Below are 21,676 nucleotides of genomic sequence, written 5' to 3' on the forward strand. Positions count from 1 at the left end.
CACGCCAAACCACCGATCACCATCGTTCCTGTTAAACACCAGAATCGATCATCACCACAACAATACCTCTAATCACCATCAGTACCGACACCCATCATCATTGAACGAAGGTGTCGCCGTCATAGCTATAGATTGAGGTTTCAGTGCTGCTTGATGAGTGAACTGGATTGAGTTGTAGTTGTGATTGGGTTGATGAGTTTGGAACACTGATGTTGTGGCTCGAGCCGATCTGGAGTGATTCTTTGTTGTGGTGGTGGTGGTTACGGCTGTTGGTGGTAGCCGGAGGTGGAAGGTAAGTGGTTGATGGTTATGACAGAGAAGTTGGTTTTTGTAGATAGGGAGAATGGGGAAGGGGAAGGGGAAGGAGACAAGAGGGTGGAGCCCACATGTTTTTTTGTGTTAGCAACAAGGGCATTTTAGTAATTTCACATCCACTTAACAACAAAAACTAACCCTATTCGCGTCAGGGACTATCCGGGAATGAAATTGCAAAAGTTTGGGACTATAGCTGTAATTTTAGAAAGTTAGAGACTAAAGGTGAAAAATGGGCAAACCACAGGGACTATCCGGGCATTTTTCTCTAAAAATAATTATAATGTTTTAATTGTTATATTTTATTGATAAGGGTATTTTGGTCATTTCACACTCACTTAATACCAAAAACTAACCTCCATCCGTGCCAGGAACTATCCGGGAACAAATTTGCAAAAGTTGAGAATTATAGCTGTAATTTTAGAAAGTTAAGAGGTAAAGGTGAAAAAGAGTAAACAACAAGGACTATCAGGGAATTTAACTCTTAAAATGTCATCGTTGCCGAGTGAGCCGGCCCTAGATAGCAACCAATCGTAGAACCCTAACGTTACTTCTAGAGAGTTCCAAATCCACTATATTTGCCTATATAACCACACATCATCTTGCATATTTCAACAATCACAGCCCCCATCTACAACAACCATATGCAGGCCTCTCTTTTTTTTCTAACCAAATCATGTTTTCTTTTAGATCTATTTCGTTTCAAGCTTTCTATATTAGCAAATCCTATTTGATTTAGGCTTCTGCAGTGATGATTGAATACACAGCTTTAAGCCAGTTCTGCTTCAGAAAATTCTTGATTGATAGAGCTGTTATTTACTCTGAGCCTCTCATTATTAAAATTTAGTTTTCATGATGAATTTTTCCAACTTTTCGGTTTTTAATTTGCCAATGATGAATTAATCCGTATGTACGAGATACGGTGGATCCAAGACCTTGTTTTACAAGGAGAACCACTTGGTTGAAGCTGTATTACACATGAAATTTCTGGATTTAACTGAGGTTTAATAGTTTTTTAATTATTTTATTTTATCAGATTTTTTTTTAAATGTCTTTTTTGGATTTGAAACTACCAATGATGAAATAATCCAAATGTTTGAGATACGGTGGATACAAGACCCTGTTTAACAGGGAGAACCACTTGTTTGAAGCTGTATTTCATATGATATTACTGGATTTAACTGAGGTTTTGTTTGTAGATTTATATTTTGACTTGATGAGTTTAAACTATACTCTTTGCCGTGAATATACAAGGGGCTTGGAGTCTGGAAAAACTCAGAGATGAATGTGTTGTCTATCAGCTTCATCTTTAGTAATATTAACGAGAGTGGAGTTAAATAACAGCACAACAATCACATTAGAGCTTTATCATTTTTCTCTATTGGGATTCATTATTAATCTTCAAATTTATAATATTGTTAAGTGTATAAAACTTAAAAAAATTACAATATTTGTTTACAGAAAATATGTTTTGAAATGTTTTCTACCATCAGTTTTTTCACATTACAGAGTTGAATTGAATTATATATTAAACTTGAATGAATTGAGCAATTAAACTAGGCATGGTCACAATTTATGTGACAATTTTTAAGATATAGACATAAACAAATATTACTCTAGTCGTGACTAGGGGTGGCAATAATAACCCAACCATGATATTTTGGGTTATTTTGGGCCTCTTTAAAAAAGAAAATACGTCAGAATGAGCTGAGAATTTAGTCAAGATGGGTTAGAATTAGGGCTGTAAACGAACCGAATGTTTAGCGAACAGTTCGTGAACCGTTCGGCGGGAAGTTCGTTTATGTTCGTCCGTTTAATAAACGAACGAACATGAACAAGAAATTCCGTTCGATTAGTTAAATGAACGAACATGAACAAAGGTCTCGTTCGTTCAATTGTGTTCGTGAACGTTCGGTAAGGTGTTCATGAACATTCGTTTATGTTTGTGTTTTAATTAAAGATTTTTATACTTTCATATATTTTATCTATACTTTATATACTATTAAATTTTTATTTATATCATTACCCTAACAATTAAACCAGGAAACCCTCGTTCACATTGTTTATGCACCATTTCCCTTTCTTTTAACGTTATTTACATCGACGAATATGATCTATCTCCGTTCCACAATAAGGGATTAAAGTTCTAGTGCTACTCTCTGGGTCATCCACCTTTATCCTTCATCGTGTTCGTCAAATTTATTTGTGTTCGCTTGTGTTCGTGAACCGTTCGTGAACACGCTCATTTTCTTAATGAACGAACATGAACATAAAATCTCGTTTAGTAAGTGTTCATGAAACGTTCGTGAACACATTTATTTCCTTAACGAACGAACACGAACAAGGCCTCGTTCGTGTTCGTTCGGTTCGTTTGCAGCCCTAGTTAGAATGGGTTTTAAGATATCCATCTAAATTTTAACATGGGTCAGGATGGGTTTTTACTCTCTAAACCCAAAACACGCATTAGATCCCTAAATCACCAATGGTATGTCTGATGATTTAGTCTGATTTCAAACCTCATCGTGGATTCAACCCTAAACACGCATCAGATCCCTAAATCACCATCATCATCTGATTTCAAACCAGTGATTATCCTTTCTAATTCTTCCTGTTTTCACCACTAATTTGCCTACACCTTCAGCATCAGATCCCTCTGTTTGATACGTACCAGAAACAATGAGTTTTTTTATGTTATTGTTAGCAAACATTGTTGGGTTTCTGTGCTTTTATAGGTTGTAATGATGTGTTAATTGTTGGGTTTCTGTGCTGTTTGGTAGGGGGTGTTGAACGAATGTCTACCAGGTGTTTTATGAAATGCTTGAGTGAGTGTGAAACACATAATGGTCCAAACGTTTCACCCGTTTAAATTACCAACAATTAAACCATTTGTTTTTCAATCTTAGATACATAATCAATGGGATTTTTTCATTCACACAAACGACTTGTTTTAAAGTTTGAGGGATTTTGTTTTGTGTTATAGACTAATTGCTATATAAATTCTTGATGGAAAAAAGGTTTGCAGGAACATAAGTATTACTATTTACCCTCTTTTTGTTGTGCCTTTAGTTTTTGTTTGTTTAGACATTGAGGTTAAGATTTGTTCCTTTGTTCTGCAAGTTAAACAAAACTGGAATGTACTTGATTGGAACATGTTTCTGGGTTCTGTTTGTATGGTTGCTGGATTGAACTAAGCTGAGTACTGTTTCTTGAATTGGTCGCGCAACGAGAAGTTATGTCCTGTTGATCTTGAAACTCTAGGCAGTGTTTGAACTGAACTAAGCTTTATTAGGCTTCTGTTATTTGATCCGATATCTATCTATATGGTTATATGCAATTGGAAGTACTGGCGATGATAAATTATATGGTTTTTTTCGGACATTAGCGTTGTTGTAGACTGTTTTATCCAAATTATATGATAAATTATATGGATTTGGCTGTTGATAAAAGACTGTAACTTGACAGTTTGTATTGGTGACAATAACGACCAATATTAAACATAGTTCTGGTTGATTATTATGTATCAAGATAGATCTTTATTTGACTGAACCTTTTTTAATTTTTTTTTAATTTTTTTTGATTTTTTTCGATTTTTTCGATTTTTTTTTTTGATTTTTTTAAATTTTGTTGAGTTTTTTTTTTATTTTTTTTATTTTTTTTTGATTTTTTATTTATTTATTTATATTTTTAGACTAATGCCCAAATCCATCTTAACAAAAACCCATCTTGACTTAAACCCATCCTAACTCATTTCTTAATAAACCCATTCTAACCCAAACCCATCCTAACCCATGCCCATCCTAACCCATTACCCAAACCTACCTAACCCACCCATTTTGCCACCCTTAGTTGTGACCATTATAAAAATCTACACATGTAATAATTGTCACTTCACTCACATGCTAAATAAATCAAAACTAGAGTTAAACCAATCCTTACTATTGGAGTGTAAAACTGTGCTAAATCGGCGACTACCAACATGGAAAAAAATGGCTTAGTAAATCTTGACCCCTGTTGCGTTAAACCTATCAAAGTAGAAAAAATAGATCTAAAAATGTAAAGATAAATGTGAAAATGTAGAACTACGGGTTATAGTCATGGTTTTTTTTGAAAGGCCAACGAACTTTATTTCAACTTGTACTAATAAATGTTAAGCATTACAGACGCATACCAAGTATTTAAATATTACACCATTGACTCCATGTTACATTTATACCCTTAACCCGATAACAGATCCAAGAAAGCCTCAAATGGTGAATCTGCTCCTTTACTCCTTCCAACTAGGGTAGCCTTTTGGTTGAAGACAAGGCTGTTCCGACACCGCCAGATGCACCAGATTGCCACTTGCACTGTGGAATACTTTGCGAACCCCAGGCCTGCTTATAGACTTTAAATAGGTCATTTAGGCTGAAAAAAACAGCCTTGGCCAGCTGCACCATGACCTGACAAAGTACCAAACGGTTGAAGCGAAACGGCATGCAACGAACAAGTCTGCTGTTTCGTTGCACTGTCCACAGAATTTGCATGACTTCGATTCTCGATGGATCTTTCTTGTATGTAACGGAACCATGGTTAGAAGCCGATCTTGTTTGAGCCAAGCAAGAAAGTTGACTTTGATAGGAGTCCACTTATTCCATTCGAACTCAAAGCCGAGACTGGGAAAGCGATAATTGTACAGCTGATGTTTTAGACTGTGTACTGAAAAACTATCCTCCCGCCTCCATCGCCCAATCCCACCGGTCCCTTGCAGCCCCAATACGAACCCCCCATTAAGGTTGTGGTTAAATCTTCCAGCTGAAGTATTTCATGATTTCATCTCCCATGTTTGGTTGGCGATTCTAATGAAACTTTATTGTTATAATCCCATTAGAATTTACAAACCCCTCCGCCACCAAAACATTCTTCTCCCGCTCCAGACTAGAGAATGGGGTATTTCTTGTACAAAGGCTCATCTAGTGCTATGATGAATACTCCATATAACTTTTCTCCATAACCCATTGGTGTCGGTTTTAAACCTCCACCGCCATTTTGCGAGCATCACAAGGTTTGCCTCCCTTAAAGACCCTAACCCCGCCCCACCACATGATTTCAGTGTCATCACATTTTTCCATGCTACCCAATTCACTTTATTGTGCTTCGGTGTTACACCCCATAAGAGCATACGTAGTGGGGCGCGAAATGCCCCCATATCGCCGAGATGGCGCTGGCCACACCGGGACGAAGGGCGCTATGCCCAAAAAAAATTCCAAGCGCTACGTTTATCGCGGCGCCATTTGATGATTTGTTTGAATTTTTGACCGTTGTCAAACGGTCATTTTAAAAAAAAAAAATTCAATTTTTTTTTTATTTTCACACTATAAATACATTCCTACTCTTCCATTTTTTTTACAAACATTCCAACTCTCATTCTCTATATATTTTTAAAAAAGTTTTGAAGCTAGTCTCACCTTATTCACAAAAATGGGTTCCCCGTCGGAAGACTCTTTCACCGAAATTTACCGAAAATTTTTTTCGCCCGACGAAGACGCGGCCGAGGAAGAAGCGGTTACGAGTGCATGTACTTTTGTGATACAAGCATTTGAGCACATTCGGCCTACTCCCCCTCCACGACCCATCTTGCGACGCACTTATATCTTGCGAGATCGTGAAGCCGCGAACGAGCGTTTGATGAAAGACTATTTTGATGCGACACCGGCTATTTTGATGCGACACCGGTTCACGGACCGAATGTTTTTAGACGACGTTTTCGGATGAGTCAAAGGTTATTTTTGCGCATTAATAATGATTTGGAAAATAGGTATGATTTCTTTAAGCAAAGAATGGACGCGCGAGGATATCTAGGCTTCACCTCAATTCAAAAGGTCACATCCGCCTTACGCGTATTATCATACGGAAACACGTACGACATCAACAACGAGTATTTGAAGATGGCGGAGAAAACAACCCGAGATTGCTTGGAACATTTTTGCTATGGTAATTTTTATTGTCTTTTATTTATTTACTTTTATATATTTATTTTTTAGTAGCTTACTAGTAAAACTTTTGTATATTAAATTATATTTTAGGTATATGCCAGTTATATGGAAAACGTTATTTGAGACACCCCACTTGGAACGACCTTCAAAAAATATATGAGGTGCATCTAGAAAAGCATGGAATACCCGACATGATTGGTAGCTTGGATTATCGTCAATGGCATTGGTATAATTGTCCAACCGCATGGCGAGGTCAACATACACGGGGTGATCAAAAAGGGCCAACTTTGGTATTACAAGTTGTTGCGTCATACGACCTTTGGGTTTGGTCGGCCTTCTTTGGTGTAGCCGGGTGTTTTAACGATATTAATACGTTAGAGGCTTCACCATTATTAGAGGGCTACATTTCTGGAACTATACCAAAGGCCGGTTTTCATGCAAACGGGAACGATTACGAGCATGGCTACTACTTGGCCGATGGTATCTACCCGGAGTATTCGATTATTGTTAAAACGTTTTCTGAAACGTTCGATGAAAAAAGAAAGTATTTTAAAAAATTACAAGAGTCTTCGAGAAAGGATATCGAGAGGTGTTTTGGGGTTCTACAGCAACGATGGCATTTTCTCAGAAATCCTTGTCGCATGTGGCATAAGGATAGAATACGAATGACCATGTATGCTTGCATCATTTTGCATAATATGATCATTGAGGATGATGGAAGAGCGATGTGCCAAAACTATATTCCCGAAGATTTAGTCGAAGGAACCCAAGCGACAATGGAAGAGAGACTCGCAAATGCTCAGCTATTGCGATCTAGAGAAATACATAACACGTTGAAGGCGGATTTGGTTGAGCATGCTTGGGCGATTCGCCCAATTCGATTCAACAGTGATCACGACGAAGATTCCGAGGAAGAAGAGGTTGAGGAATTCGAAGACGGGAACTTTGAAGACGTAGGTTTGGATGCTGGAGAAAACGAAGAGGAAGAAGGAGAGAACGAAAATGAAACCGAAGAATAAATTTATTTTTTAGGTGTAATTTTTTTTCTTTAACTTTTTTTTAATTTTAATGTATTGTTTTTTATTTAATGGAATGTTTCTTAATTATATAAAACTTATAAATTAATTAAAAAAATGAAAATTAAATTAATTGAGTAATGATGACAAAGGGGCTTTATGACTACGGCCTCAAATTGCATAACGCCCCATAAAGCCCCTTGCTGACGTGTCATGCCACATGTCGCATAACGCCCCCAAAAGGGCTTTATGACTACACATGGCCTAAGAATTCCCTTCGTATCTATTCCAACTGATTTATAACCTGCATTGGAGCTCTATATAGCGAGAAAAAATATGTCGGAAGAGCGTTTAGCACAGATTTTCTTAATGTGATTCGCCCCCGAAAGGAAGCCGTTTTCGCCTTCCAAGATGACAGTCACTTCTTGAAAATGTCTACCACTGGTTTCCAATGCTTTACAAGGTTCATATTTGCTCCAACCTGGAATCCCAGATGAATAAATGGAATGGAACTCACTTTACATCTTACTATTCGAGCCATTTCTTGTATCCGTGTGTTATCAACCCCAACCCCAAACAAGCTGCTCTTTTTTAAGTTAACCCGTAATCCTGATGCTAGATACAAGCACCTAAGGATCCTATTTAGATTGCATGCACTAGTCAAAGACCACTCACCCAAAAAGACCACATCATCTGCGTACAAAAAGTGTGAGAGTGTCGGACCATGTGGCGTGCATTTAATGCCATTGTACAACCCTCCCGAACATGCCTCTTTCAGCACCCCGGTGTCACACCCCAACCAATGGCGGAAACATCGGGATGAGATGAAGTGTGAAGATTGCTCGAGACATCATAACGCTAATAATTGTGACAAGTATTTAAATAATCCGATTTCATTTCATAAGATAAACTGTCAACATTGCAAGAAATTCAAATACGACAAGTTTAACGAAATAACATAACAACATAACAAAATTGATACAACATATTAAACCTAAACGTCTATATGTGTATCTAGGCATCATTGCTACTTCATTTCATAGCATCGTCATCATCAACCTGTAACATGTTAAAATAAAATTCAATGCAAAAGCAAAGGCGAGTACACAAGGTTTAAATAGTATAACATAAGTATAAAAACATTTTACTCGAATCCACATGGCAATTTGTAAGCAAGGTAATTAGCATGCATATCATTACATCTAAACCCAAAGTGTCCACTAGTATTTAGCATCCCTCGCCACAAAAGTGACGAGACCGTATAGTATAAAGACCTAACAATCCCCCGTCGGGTGGTGTGCTACTCCTATAGCGCTATAATTGTTAAGCGAGGGTATAACATAGTAATGGCATAAAGCATGTATTATCTAGCATAACAAGTAGCATGTATAACGGATTGAGTTCACAAAGTATGTTTAAGTGTGTGTAAGTGTAGTTTTTGTATGGTAACATGTTACAACCCAAAAGTGGTTTAAAATGTAAATGGGTCGAGTGTACTCACATTGGTTGCATTACGATTTCTTGTAAGTAACACACGAGTAAGATTGGGAAAAATCCAAGAGAATGAGAGCGATTATCCTAAATATTTAGAATAACACATAATGAACTCGTTAATATTTATGAGTTAAATAGATTAATTATTTAGGTATTTCATCTAAACCTTTAATATTAAAAAAAAAAAATTGTTATTATCTAATCTTAAAGTTAAATAAGAACGAAAGTGAATTTCCTTAACGGAATAAGATTGTTAAAAGAAAGGAAATAAAAAGAAAAGATATGAACTTTAAAAAGAAACAACTGTCAACAGTTTAAAGAAAAATAATAATGCGTTTTTAGGGATTAATAAAAAGAAGCATTCTTAAAAATATAATTCTAGACTGATTTATTTTGTATAAAAAAACTGATTTTTTTTCTAAATGATTAATCCGTTATAATTAAATGTCACAATATACTTTAAGTAAAATACATATTCTAATTTTTTTTGTAAAACATCAAGAAGTTCAGGGGGTGATTATGTAACTATTATCAAAGTTAATTGTTCCTTTCACCTTCTTGGTTGAAACATGTCGTAGGCATGCCAACATTATTCAAAACAATTCAATAGCTTTTATTTTTTTTAATTAAAAGAGTAAATGCACAAATTATGTGAAGCCACTTAATGCCCCATTATTATTATAGTAAATAAACGTGTTGTTTCGTTTGGTTTTCATTTTGTTTAATCAAGTCATAACAAGGTCTTCCCCTTCATTTGAAAATGACATACGTGAACTACTGTTGGTTATAAACTCATAGTTTTTCTCTTCCTTTTTTTTTTGTTGTTTGAACCAAGCAAACGAAGTGTGTTTCAACTGTATAAAATGAAGAACAAAAGGCAAGAAAATTTATACCGAAACAGTGGGAGCGGAGGAGGTTATCCGGCGTAACTCGAACCGAAGTCGAAACAAAACTCTAACCAAACCGATGCCGGCGACGGAGAGACGTGACCCAAACAAGAACCTGAACCGAGCAAGACCCGAAACAAACCCAAATCAGGAACTGAAACAACAAGACCAAGCCCATCGCCGCTCGTCTGCCGCCGCGGCGGATTCTAGTCCTGTCGCTGGAGCTTATCGGAGAGAGGGGGCCGTGATGTCGTTGGTTAATCGGCACTGGGAAAGACCACCGCCGCCTGCGGCGTCTCCCGTCGCTGTTGCAGTCGCCAAACGCCACCACCACTAGCGGTGGTCGGCCGGTCTTCATAGAAAGGTAGGAGAGGGGTATGGCTGAGGTTGAAGGTGTAAACCTTTATTTTTGTGTAGCAGAGATAGATCGATAGGGACAGGGTGAGTGTTAGAGTGGGCCAGTGATTTTGAAATGGTGAAGATGGAAGGGGATGAGCTGGTATTTGAGGGGAGTGTGTCTGGTCATCGTGCGGCTGAATTGTTTTAAAACAAAGTTAGGGTTTTCTAACAAGATAACAGATAATAAGTGTACATATTATGTATATAGGGTTTTAGTTAGTGGGCTTTGGGCTTGGGCCCAAAGCCTACAAGCCCAAACGCTATGTTTAAGTGACCCGCGACCCTCTACGAGACCCGTTATCGCTACAGACGTCGCGTAATGTAGTAATTTGCTATTTTAGGGTCATAAACATGTAAAAAAAAATAGTGTCGGTAATCGTTTTTAGTCGCGTAAGTGTGTCGTTGTCGTTTCTCGCTCAGATTTCGACGGCGATTAAAGTAAATAAATAAATAAATAGATAAATAAATAAAAGCGAACATGTATTTCCTAAAAATATAAATGTGGAAATACGAGGCATTACAGTCTCCCCTCCTTTAGGAAATTTCGTCCCGAAATTTATTCGAGAGGAAGGCTTGAAATGATTCTGGCGAACAGAAGGGGTTTGCTTAATGTTGAGGCTTGTATGAAGGGCAACGAAGAATAATGGAGATATAAGGGTGACCGATTGATTTAATAGATGATTAAGGGTATAAAGATAGCATAAGTATCAGATAGACGAAAGAAGCGCGTTAAGAATGAACATCTCATCATGGATAATCGGATATAATGCGTTTGTGAGTTGTTTAAAGTTTGCATTAGGTCTAAGTAGGTCTGCAAAACACTGAATTTCTCATGGCACGTTTTACGAAAGTTTGGTAACATGGTGGAAACACTTATATATAGGAAGTACCAGCGGCGTATCCACCATGTTTTGGCCATGTTACGTCCGTTTCGTTATTCGTGTCATGTTACGTTCCGTGTTTTACCATACACAATAGTACACTCTATGGTTCTCATACGCCTATCACCATAATCCCGTGTGCACCCGCGATTATGTTGATCGTCGCATGATCCGCATAGCTTGTACTAATTGTGTATGAATCAGGGTATTCATAAATGTGAAAAAAGTAAGAACATGTATGTATAAGAATGTAGTATGTAAGCAAGTCCATGCTTAAGTATGTATGGGACCCACGCAAGTGAATCCCTCGGATTACGCTCGCGTACGGGTACGAACGTATGAATCATAAGTATGAATGAAAGTATGAGCATAAGTATAAGTTTAAGTATGAATATACATGTAAGTATGAGTATAAACATAAAACGTTTGAGTATGAATGCAAGTATAAGTGTGAGCATAAGATGTATGAGCATGGTTATGAACGTGAATATATGAGTAAAACATGAAGGTTTAAGTATGGATAAAATATATGTGTATATATATAAGTACAAACAAGGTTGTATATGCGTAAACGAGAACATAAAATGTATGAACATGAATATGAATGTGATATAAACATGAATGTAAGTACATCGTAAATGTATAATTGTGGGTATATGTATAACGTAAGACGTATGAATTTTGAATCGTGAGTATAACATAAATGTGTAAGTGTGAACATTAGTGAAGACATAAAATGTATAAACATGGATGTAGGAAATAATGATTTTTATTTATAGTATAAGTCGAACTACACAAGTTTATGCGCGTAAACGATTAAAAGTTTCGAGTATGAAAGAAAAGGGGAACGAGTGATGCGCGAGATTGTTGTGAAATAATGACTAAACGTGTAAAATGATATGTGTGTATAGTTGTTTGTGCAAAACGTGAAGTTAAGATAGATTGAGTTGTCACGAAATATAGACTCTAGTTTGTGAATGTAAAGAGAGTATAAAACGTTTATCGGTTATGCGAAAAGGTACTTTGTAAAGGAACGGAAATGCTACTATGGTTTCTGAAGAATTGATATAGTTGAAATTTAATTGTTCCTATGAAGTCTCCTTGCCCACGTGTTTTGAATTTAAGTGGCGTATCGAGTGAGGTTTTGAAAGGTTCTAGGGATTAATAAGTTTGCATCGTTTTGAGTAATTTTGTATTGGAAAATTTTGAAACTTGCAGATTCTTGTGAAAAAAATTTGATCCTTAGAAAAAAGAAATTTGGTATAGGAACTTAGTGATTGTTGAAAAGCGTCATTTAATAAAATGTTTTATTGATTTCGAGAGAAGTTTTAGTAAATGTTTAATAATGGTTGTAATATTTTTTTTATAGGTGTGTGCAAAAGTTGGTTTGATTCCCAATTAAAATAGAAAATCTTTAGTTTAATGATATGTGATGAGCTTGTTTCAATAGTTACGTTGAATACAAAATTTCGTGGGCAATGGATTCGTTAGACCGACTAAGCTGACGAGTAGCATTTCGTGAAATTTTGAATGTTGAAGAACAAGAGTCTACGGAAAAGAAAAAAAAATTCCATGTGTGTGAGCTATATGAAAATAGGTTGTAGGATAAGAAGTTTGTTTATATAAACAGTGTTTTGAAATAATTAGAGATTTGACTAATGATAAACAATTTAGATATAAACATGACCGTGTTTACATAATATAGTCTATTAAAAGAAAGTATTGGTAACGATCACCTAGGTAAGGGAATCACCCCAAACTGTTGGTGAGATCATTGTAATATGAGAAAGAAAGCGAAGTTAATCGTCAAGGTAAGGAAATCACTCCTATCTCGACGATATGTCTCCACTCATTGTTACAAAAGTGTAAATAAGATTACGTGAAAATATGCATGCAAATAATGTATAATCGTATGAATCGCATGATCCATGCGCAAAAGGGAAATCTCAAAAATGGTTTAAAATTGACAAAAGATCGAAAATAATAAAGCGTGAGTTTGATAAAAGAAACTTGGATGGTTCCAAAATGGAACATTGACTAACCAAAGTGGTTGAAGAGTCTTTTGAATTTGAGAGCATGCTTTGGCCTAATAGGTGAAATACTCTCGCCGACATGTCGGTTAACGGTATTTACCCTTCCGGTTATTACATTTTCCAATTCAATCGACAATTCGAGACTTGGCGGGATCTATAAAAAAAAATCAAGGAGTGGAACTAGTCGACAAGGTGCGGGTTTCACCCCTAACTTGGCGATTTCGTATCCTAAGTGTGGTTGGTACTCGTCAGGTCAAAATTTAATTTCAACACCTTGACGAGGGTCCACTAGAATTTAAAATTTGAAATTTGAAATTTCCATTAAGATGTGGATTTCACTCCTAACTTAATGGTGTAATTTCGTGCAACAAAATGAAATCGAGCGGGATGAGAGTTGTTTACCAAATTGTGGATTTTACGCCCATTTTGGTAAACTTGTCTCTTTTGTACAATATGAGTGTTGTCGGATTTAGATTACTCGAGTAAAATGTAAGAGGAAAAGAGTATGTTAAAGGAATAAACAACAAATATAAACGCACAATGAAGCATATTAAGAATAGCACATAATGAGTGGGATAATAAAACATGTATTAGCACATAATAAAGCAAGTATAGCATGTCAAGTGTTAACACATAAGCGCCATATATGCTTAAAAGATCAAAAGAGAATGAATAAGAGCAAATAAGGTAGCATGCAAGTAGTTTCAAGTAAAACATAAGAATAAGGCTCTAAAACTATAGACTAGGCTCAAGCATTCCTACTTTTCCTAATTCCCTATAGTTATGGCTCTGATACCAATCTGTCACACCCCAACCAATGGCGGAAACATTGGGATGAGACGAAGTGTGAAGATTGCTCGAGGCATCATAACGCTAATAATTGTGACAAGTATTTAAATAATCCGATTTCATTTCATAAGATAAACTGTCAACATTGCAAGAAATTCAAATACGACAAGTTTAACGAAATAACATAACAACATAACAAAATTGATACAACATATTAAACCTAAACGTCTATATGTGTATCTAGGCATCATTGCTACTTCATTTCATAGCATCGTCATCATCAACCTGTAACATGTTAAAATAAAATTCAATGCAAAAGCAAAGGCGAGTACACAAGGTTTAAATAGTATAACATAAGTATAAAAACATTTTACTCGAATCCACATGGCAATTTGTAAGCAAGGTAATTAGCATGCATATCATTACATCTAAACCCAAAGTGTCCACTAGTATTTAGCATCCCTCGCCACAAAAGTGACGAGACCGTATAGTATAAAGACCTAACAATCCCCCGTCGGGTGGTGTGCTACTCCTATAGCGCTATAATTGTTAAGCGAGGGTATAACATAGTAATGGCATAAAGCATGTATTATCTAGCATAACAAGTAGCATTTATAACGGATTGAGTTCACAAAGTATGTTTAAGTGTGTGTAAGTGTAGTTTTTGTATGGGTCGAGTGTACTCACATTGGTTGCATTACGATTTCTTGTAAGTAACACACGAGTAAGATTGGGAAAAATCCAAGAGAATGAGAGCGATTATCCTAAATATTTAGAATAACACATAATGAACTCGTTAATATTTATGAGTTAAATAGATTAATTATTTAGGTATTTCATCTAAACCTTTAATATTAAAAAAAAATTGTTATTATCTAATCTTAAAGTTAAATAAGAACGAAAGTGAATTTCCTTAACGGAATAAGATTGTTAAAAGAAAGGAAATAAAAAGAAAAGATATGAACTTTAAAAAGAAACAACTGTCAACAGTTTAAAGAAAAATAATAATGTGTTTTTAGGGATTAATAAAAAGAAGCATTCTTAAAAATATAATTCTAGACTGATTTATTTTGTATAAAAAAAACTGATTTTTTTTCTAAATGATTAATCCGTTATAATTAAATGTCACAATATACTTTAAGTAAAATACATATTCTAATTTTTTTTTGTAAAACATCAAGAAGTTCAGGGGGTGATTATGTAACTATTATCAAAGTTAATTGTTCCTTTCACCTTCTTGGTTGAAACATGTCGTAGGCATGCCAACATTATTCAAAACAATTCAATAGCTTTTATTTTTTTTAATTAAAAGAGTAAATGCACAAATTATGTGAAGCCACTTAATGCCCCATTATTATTATAGTAAATAAACGTGTTGTTTCGTTTGGTTTTCATTTTGTTTAATCAAGTCATAACAAGGTCTTCCCCTTCATTTGAAAATGACATACGTGAACTACTGTTGGTTATAAACTCATAGTTTTTCTCTTCCTTTTTTTTTTTGTTGTTTGAACCAAGCAAACGAAGTGTGTTTCAACTGTATAAAATGAAGAACAAAAGGCAAGAAAATTTATACCGAAACAGTGGGAGCGGAGGAGGTTATCCGGCGTAACTCGAACCGAAGTCGAAACAAAACTCTAACCAAACCGATGCCGGCGACGGAGAGACGTGACCCGAACAAGAACCTGAACCGAGCAAGACCCGAAACAAACCCAAATCAGGAACTGAAACAACAAGACCAAGCCCATCGCCGCTCGTCTGCCGCCGCGGCGGATTCTAGTCCTGTCGCTGGAGCTTATCGGAGAGAGGGGGCCGTGATGTCGTTGGTTAATCGGCACTGGGAAAGACCACCGCCGCCTGTGGCGTCTCCCGTCGCTGTTGCAGTCGCCAAACGCCGCCACCACTAGCGGTGGTCGGCCGGTCTTCATAGAAAGGTAGGAGAGGGGTATGGCTGAGGTTGAAGGTGTAAACCTTTATTTTTGTGTAGCAGAGATAGATCGATAGGGACAGGGTGAGTGTTAGAATGGGCCAGTGATTTTGAAATGGTGAAGATGGAAGGGGATGAGCTGGTATTTGAGGGGAGTGTGTCTGGTCATCGTGCGGCTGAATTGTTTTAAAACAAAGTTAGGGTTTTCTAACAAGATAACAGATAATAAGTGTACATATTATGTATATAGGGTTTTAGTTAGTGGGCTTTGGGCTTGGGCCCAAAGCCTACAAGCCCAAACGCTATGTTTAAGTGGCCCGCGACCCTCTACGAGACCCGTTATCGCTACAGACGTCGCGTAATGTAGTAATTTGCTATTTTAGGGTCATAAACATGTAAAAAAAATAGTGTCGGTAATCGTTTTTAGTCGCGTAAGTGTGTCGTTGTCGTTTCTCGCTCAGATTTCGACGGCGATTAAAGTAAATAAATAAATAAATAAATAGATAAATAAATAAAAGCGAACATGTATTTCCTAAAAATATAAATGTGGAAATACGAGGCATTACACCCGGTCAGTACCTCTATGACAATAAGGAAAATGAATAGAGATAGGGGATCCCCCTGCCTGTCACACCCCAACCGATGGTGGATGTAACACCCCGTGTTTCGAAAGTCAAAGTACAAGTCAAAGTCAAAGGAAGAAAAGATTGCTAATTGCGATATGTCGCTCCTTGCTTGACTACTGATTTGTGCTTCTTGACTTATAATCGAATTCTGTTATCTGTTTACTTTAGTTGTATTATGTGGAGTATCTATTAATAATTGAGGTTTAATCGCATGTTTTATCGCTAATCGCATTCGCAACTCGAATTATGTGTTCTGGATATTGTTTTACGTGTGTGTTTGTTATTTATGTGTTACTTGTGTATGTTTACTTTATGTTTGTGGTGATTAATCAAAATGCAGTCGCAACTCTATCGCAACGCAACCCAATTGCAACGCTAAACGCAAGTTACTTAGGATAATTGTATGTTAGATATAGTATTTATGTGGCTATTGTTAATCTATCGCATCGCTTAATCGATACTCGCTTAAATGCATCGCAACGTTCAAAATGCAAAACGAAACGCCGAAACTCAACTCGTCGGACCACTTCGATCGAATGACCATTCGATCGAATGGTCATCCGTACGGATGACCATCCGATCGGATGGCCATCCGATCGAAGTGCCATCCGATCCGTCGCATGTGCTCCTCTTTCCTCTTTTGGCAACCTATAAATACCCCTGGTGACGTGACAGCTCTCTCTTCCGACCAGCGTGCTCCAACCCACTTTTCCTTCGATTTCTCGCGATTCTTGTAAGTTTCTTCCCCAAATCTTGTACTTCTATGATCTAAACACACTTCTTCATCATTTTCACCTTTGAATCTTAACTTTTAACCGTGAAATCAGTAGATTTGAGGTGTTCTAGGATGATGTCATCATGGAGTTCTTATGAACTTCAAGTTTTAGCCTCATTCCATCAAGAACAACTCAGATCTAAAGGATTTCCACATGATTTAACAAGGATTTCGCATAGATCTAAACATTTTCAGAGAAAAGGATTGAAAGATGGTTTCATAACTTTCTTTCAACTCTTTTACACCCAATGCACTCAAAACCGATAAAATCGGAGCTAATTCAGGCCTTCCGCTCTTCTCTAAATGATGTGTCGGTTTGAGAGTTGATTCCTATCAACGAGACAACCGACTTCGGGCTGAACATGAACACCGTCACGAAAAGCTTACTGATCGGATTGGGGTGATTCCCGTTCGATCGGATAACTTGGGCCTTATGGAGTTCCCGTTGTTTAACACGTTGTCATACCGTCCCGATCAAACCACAAAACTTCCAAAAACTTAACAAATTTTCAAGTCTCAAAACGATCAGATTATGGGACGGATTGTCGTCCGATCGGATTGCCGTCCGATTGGATTGCCATCCGATCGAATGACAATCTGATCGGATTGCACTTGGACTTCAACACTTAAACTTTTACAATTTTCAAAGATCATTAGTTACTAACGGATTGCCATCTGATCAATAGACCATCCGATCGAATGACAATCCTGCTGTGAACTTGTTCTCTAAGAAATACCTCGCCGGACGGATCGCTATTCGATCAAACGGCCGTTCGATCTAGCGACTTGAAAGGTAGAGATAATTCTCTGATTTTAAAATGCTACAGCGAAAACTTCAAAGCCATCATACACAAACACATCCATCCCAGACGAATGTCAATCCAACCGAATGGCCGTCCGAACGGATGACCATCCGAACGGATTGACATCCGATCGAATGACCATCCGTTCGGATTGTCATCCGTTCGGATGACCATTCGTCACTTGTTTCACTTGCACCGTTTTACGCGTCGTTCTTCGCTTATGCTATCGTTAACTGTTCAGGCTAATCTCTCAGCGCTCCCTTCAATCCAAGAGAGTGTTTATTTACTAAACACGATCTGTGAGTATACTCGATCCCTTTTTGCTTTACGCACTTTTGGGTATCACATCGAACACACAACGCAAACACTTTTATACGCTAATTGTTACTGCATGTTATACGTGTTACTCGATGAATGCCTGTATGTTATGTTTACACAGTGATTGTTGCCTGACACCTTAGCAACGATAGTACTATAGTTTGTACTCAGCACCTGTCGTGGACAGGGGTTGTTAAGGGCTTTTCTTCACATGTCACAGTGGTGATATGTGTTGCGCATTCTACAACTCGCAGTCACGTCTGTGCATATTTCATTTTCGATAACTTACATGCTTCACTTTGCTACATGTTACATGCTGGTTATGCGTAAACGATTTTCGCTATCTATTATGCTAATAAACTTGTATGCTCACCTTTACCCTATGTGTATTGACCGTTATTTTAACGTATGTGACACGTGTTTAGGATGCTTTACTTGTTACTTGCTGGAATCAAGCTAGGATGGAGTCTAGAAACAAACCAAACAAGATCTGAGTTGTCGGAATAGTTTGCTTGTTTTTGAGACATTTATCTGTAATAACTATTTTTACTTTATCTGTTAGTAGTATTGGATATTAACATTAAAGATTGGTAATTTAATAGTTGTTGTGGATTCTCTTGAACAATCTGTTTCGCTCAGTGCCGCGCCCCGATGATTCCACCATCGGTTGGGGTGTGACAGATTGGTATCAGAGCCGTAACTATAGGGAATTAGGAAAGACTCGACCTAGTCCGGGCCGATGTCTTAGAAACGATCTAGTCTATAGTCTAAGTACCAACTGACCGACTTGTGCATACCCTGTAGGGGTTTTGTACGAGCTTACTTGCTATTCTCGCTCGCACTCACTGAACACTATCACTGCACTAATTTAGAAAATGAACGAGTGATTAGGTCGAGACTAGGTGTGGAAACCGCAAACTCTCGATCGGATCGCTTGTTCGACCCGCAGCTTTTTACTATAAACAAGAGAATTTGCGTTGAATCAGGAGTGAAATCCATACTTCAACGCAGATTTTCCTTCTCTATCACTCAACAAAACAGGAAAGAGGTCGTTAAGTTAGGGGTGAAAGTGAAACCCGAACCTCGATGACTTGTTCCGCTCCTTATTTTAGTTTTACAAAACTCTCACCAAAGCCTCGACGGACTACAACGACTCGAAGTCACACTGAAACCAGAAGGATGCGTGCCGTTCTCCCAAATCGAGGCGAGAGCACAGTCCAGAAGGCCGAAGTGTGCACTTAGGGTCCTTGTGAATAGTCGAATCACTTTGGGTAGTCGATGTCTACGCATACAGACAATCTATTCTCGATTTTATGTGTTTCGATTCTGGATTTCGCCGCTGCCAACTCTGATATTTCTCGCTTTTGAGTGGAATTTTACGTGTTTTATGTGGTTTTATCTATTTATGCGTTTCGATTTATGGTGATTTATACGCTTTACGTTGTTCGCTTTGATCGACACACACGACTCGCACTGCACATCTATCTCAACATGCTAACAAATTGCTTACTATGTTACTCGCCAATCGCACTCGCAACTCTCGATCACTTTACGTAGCTGCGATAGATAGGTGAATACGTGCAATATATGTAGGTAAATACATAATAAATATAGTGTGGTTTCTGTGGATTATATGCATCTGTGCTTATGTGGACTATGTGCTTTTGTGCTTATGTGGATTATGCGCCTACGTGACTACGTGATTATGTGATTGGACGTGTTCCTGTGCTTTATAAAGTAGCTTTTGGAGATTCGCTAGACTATGTTAGGATTAATCGAAATTGTGTTTGAGTCCTGTGGCGATGTGTGTTGCAGACAACGTCGTCATTCGGATCTCACACTGCTCGCTCCGCCCGTCGAAACCTAGAGGACAAGCGTATAGCTGCTCTCGTCGCTAAGCAAATGGCGAAAGTTATCCCGCAAATCGTCAGTGAGCTTAATGAGAATGCTAGCAAGTCTTCTGACGAGTCCAGGACTGATTCTCCCATCACTACTTTTAGGTTCAAGTAGTTTAAAGCCTGCGGTTCCAAAGAATTCACCGGAGAAGATGGACCTACGGCCATGTTTCAATGGTTCGATTCTATCGAAGTCACCCTGCGCCAAAGCAATTGTCCTGATAATCTCTGCGTTGTTAACGCCACTGGCGTTTTCCAGTCCAGGGCTCTGGACTGGTGGACTACCGAGAGAAACAAGCGTGGAAATGATACAGCCTATGGGCTAACGTCGGATGAGTTGAAGGACATCATGATGAAAGAGTTCTGCCCTCCCCACGAGCTTCAGAAGCTGGAGGATGAGTTCCGGCATATCAAACGACAACGCTGGTTTAACTGCCCACTTCAAGTAGCTGAGTATCATTTGCCATGGCCAAGTTACTACCCCCGAAATCACCATCAAGAAATACATCTGTGCTCTACCGGATTGTGTGGCAGATTTCGTGCAAGCCGCGAAGACGACAACTATTGAGAAAACCTTCATGCTCGCTGCCGAGATTAATGACAAGCGAGTTCGTGTTGGTTACTTTGATAAGGCCTCCAAGAATCTGCATCAAGTTACTGCTGCTTCCACCGCTGAAACTGCCACCGCACCGCAAGCTTCAAAGTCCTCCCGTCGCAAGGGGAAGAACAACAACAACAACAGTAGCAAAAATTGCGCTGTCACAACCGCCGCTCCGCTTCAAGCTATCTCTGCCCAATCGCAACCTCAGAACCGCCAAGTAGCGGCCCCAGTGACCACTGCACCGCCAGCCAAGCGTGCGTATACTGGTCCTCACCCGTTCTGCCCTACTTGTACCTACCACCATCCCGTGGGGATTGCTTGCAGATTTTGTGTTCACTGCAACCTGTATGGCCACTTTACTGCTAACCGCCGTACCGGACCACGTCAAGCTTCAACTCCAGCTCAAGGTCAAGCTCCTGCACAACAAGCTCTCCTTGCTGCTCCACAGGGCCAACAAGCAGCTCCTGCACTCGCTGCTCACGCTAGAGCTTGCTTTGTATGTGGTGATCCCAACCACTTTGCAAACATGTGCCCCAACAGAGTGGTGAAGCAAGAGCCACAGCAGGAGCCGCAACAACATCAACAGCAGCAGCCTCAGCAGCAGCAGCAACAGCCAGCAGCCCGTGGACGTGCTTTCAACATCAATGCATGCCAGGCTCAAGCAGACAACAACGTGGTTAATGGTACGTTCCTAGTGAATGGTATATATACTTCGTGTTTATTTGATACTGGAGCCGATAACTGTTTTATATCGTTTGAATTCGAAAAGCTCCTTAATCGTAAGCGCACCCATCTCCCCTCGACGTTCGATGTTGAAGTTACCACAGGAAGAACCGTCGCTGTCGATTCGGTTCTATGTGATTGTACGCTTGAACTCAACAGTTAGGTCTTCCCTATCGCCCTGATTCCAATGCAGCTCGGTAGTTTTGACGTCATAGTAGGCATGGATTT

At 38.3% G+C, this 21,676-nt stretch overlaps 1 protein-coding gene, 2 long non-coding RNA genes and 4 other non-coding genes across 7 annotated transcripts; 5 read left to right on the forward strand and 2 right to left on the reverse strand.

The window, feature by feature from the left end:
* Window positions 1–895: 895 nt before the first annotated feature.
* On the forward strand, window positions 896–7,437 carry LOC110936356. The gene is made up of 2 exons (XM_022178723.2): window positions 896–6,282; window positions 6,375–7,437. The coding sequence occupies exons 1-2, from the start codon at window positions 6,060–6,062 to the stop codon at window positions 7,301–7,303; spliced, it is 1,152 nt and encodes a 383-aa protein (XP_022034415.1). The 5' UTR covers window positions 896–6,059; the 3' UTR covers window positions 7,304–7,437.
* On the forward strand, window positions 1,058–1,139 carry LOC118491999. The gene has a single exon (XR_004892443.1). It is a non-coding gene; the product is annotated as a small nucleolar RNA Z223 (small nucleolar RNA).
* LOC118492002 lies at window positions 1,200–1,316 on the forward strand. The gene has a single exon (XR_004892446.1). It is a non-coding gene; the product is annotated as a small nucleolar RNA Z278 (small nucleolar RNA).
* Window positions 1,384–1,500, forward strand: LOC118492001. The gene has a single exon (XR_004892445.1). It is a non-coding gene; the product is annotated as a small nucleolar RNA Z278 (small nucleolar RNA).
* On the forward strand, window positions 1,557–1,666 carry LOC118492011. Its single transcript, XR_004892455.1, has one exon. It is a non-coding gene; the product is annotated as a small nucleolar RNA snoR97 (small nucleolar RNA).
* An 876-nt stretch (window positions 7,438–8,313) lies between the features above and the next one.
* Window positions 8,314–10,884, reverse strand: LOC110934638. Its single transcript, XR_002588513.2, has 3 exons — window positions 9,688–10,884; window positions 8,802–8,878; window positions 8,314–8,359 (listed from the first exon to the last, which is right to left on the reverse strand). It is a non-coding gene; the product is annotated as an uncharacterized LOC110934638 (long non-coding RNA).
* Window positions 10,885–14,022: 3,138 nt separating this feature from the next.
* LOC110934637 lies at window positions 14,023–16,193 on the reverse strand. Its single transcript, XR_002588512.2, has 3 exons — window positions 15,357–16,193; window positions 14,471–14,547; window positions 14,023–14,068 (listed from the first exon to the last, which is right to left on the reverse strand). It is a non-coding gene; the product is annotated as an uncharacterized LOC110934637 (long non-coding RNA).
* Between the last annotated feature and the right edge of the window lie 5,483 nt (window positions 16,194–21,676).

Source organism: Helianthus annuus, chromosome 4 (assembly GCF_002127325.2).
Source record: "Helianthus annuus cultivar XRQ/B chromosome 4, HanXRQr2.0-SUNRISE, whole genome shotgun sequence".
Taxonomy (NCBI): Eukaryota; Viridiplantae; Streptophyta; class Magnoliopsida; order Asterales; family Asteraceae; genus Helianthus; species Helianthus annuus.

Excerpts from the sequence above, each read along its gene's own strand:
- LOC110936356 (XM_022178723.2), top strand. The coding sequence starts at position 6,060 with ATGAGTCAAAGGTTATTTTTGCGCATTAATAATGATTTGGAAAATAGG. Across the intron at positions 6,283-6,374 it reads CTTGGAACATTTTTGCTATG|GTATATGCCAGTTATATGGA; the intron begins GTAATTTTTATT and ends ATTATATTTTAG.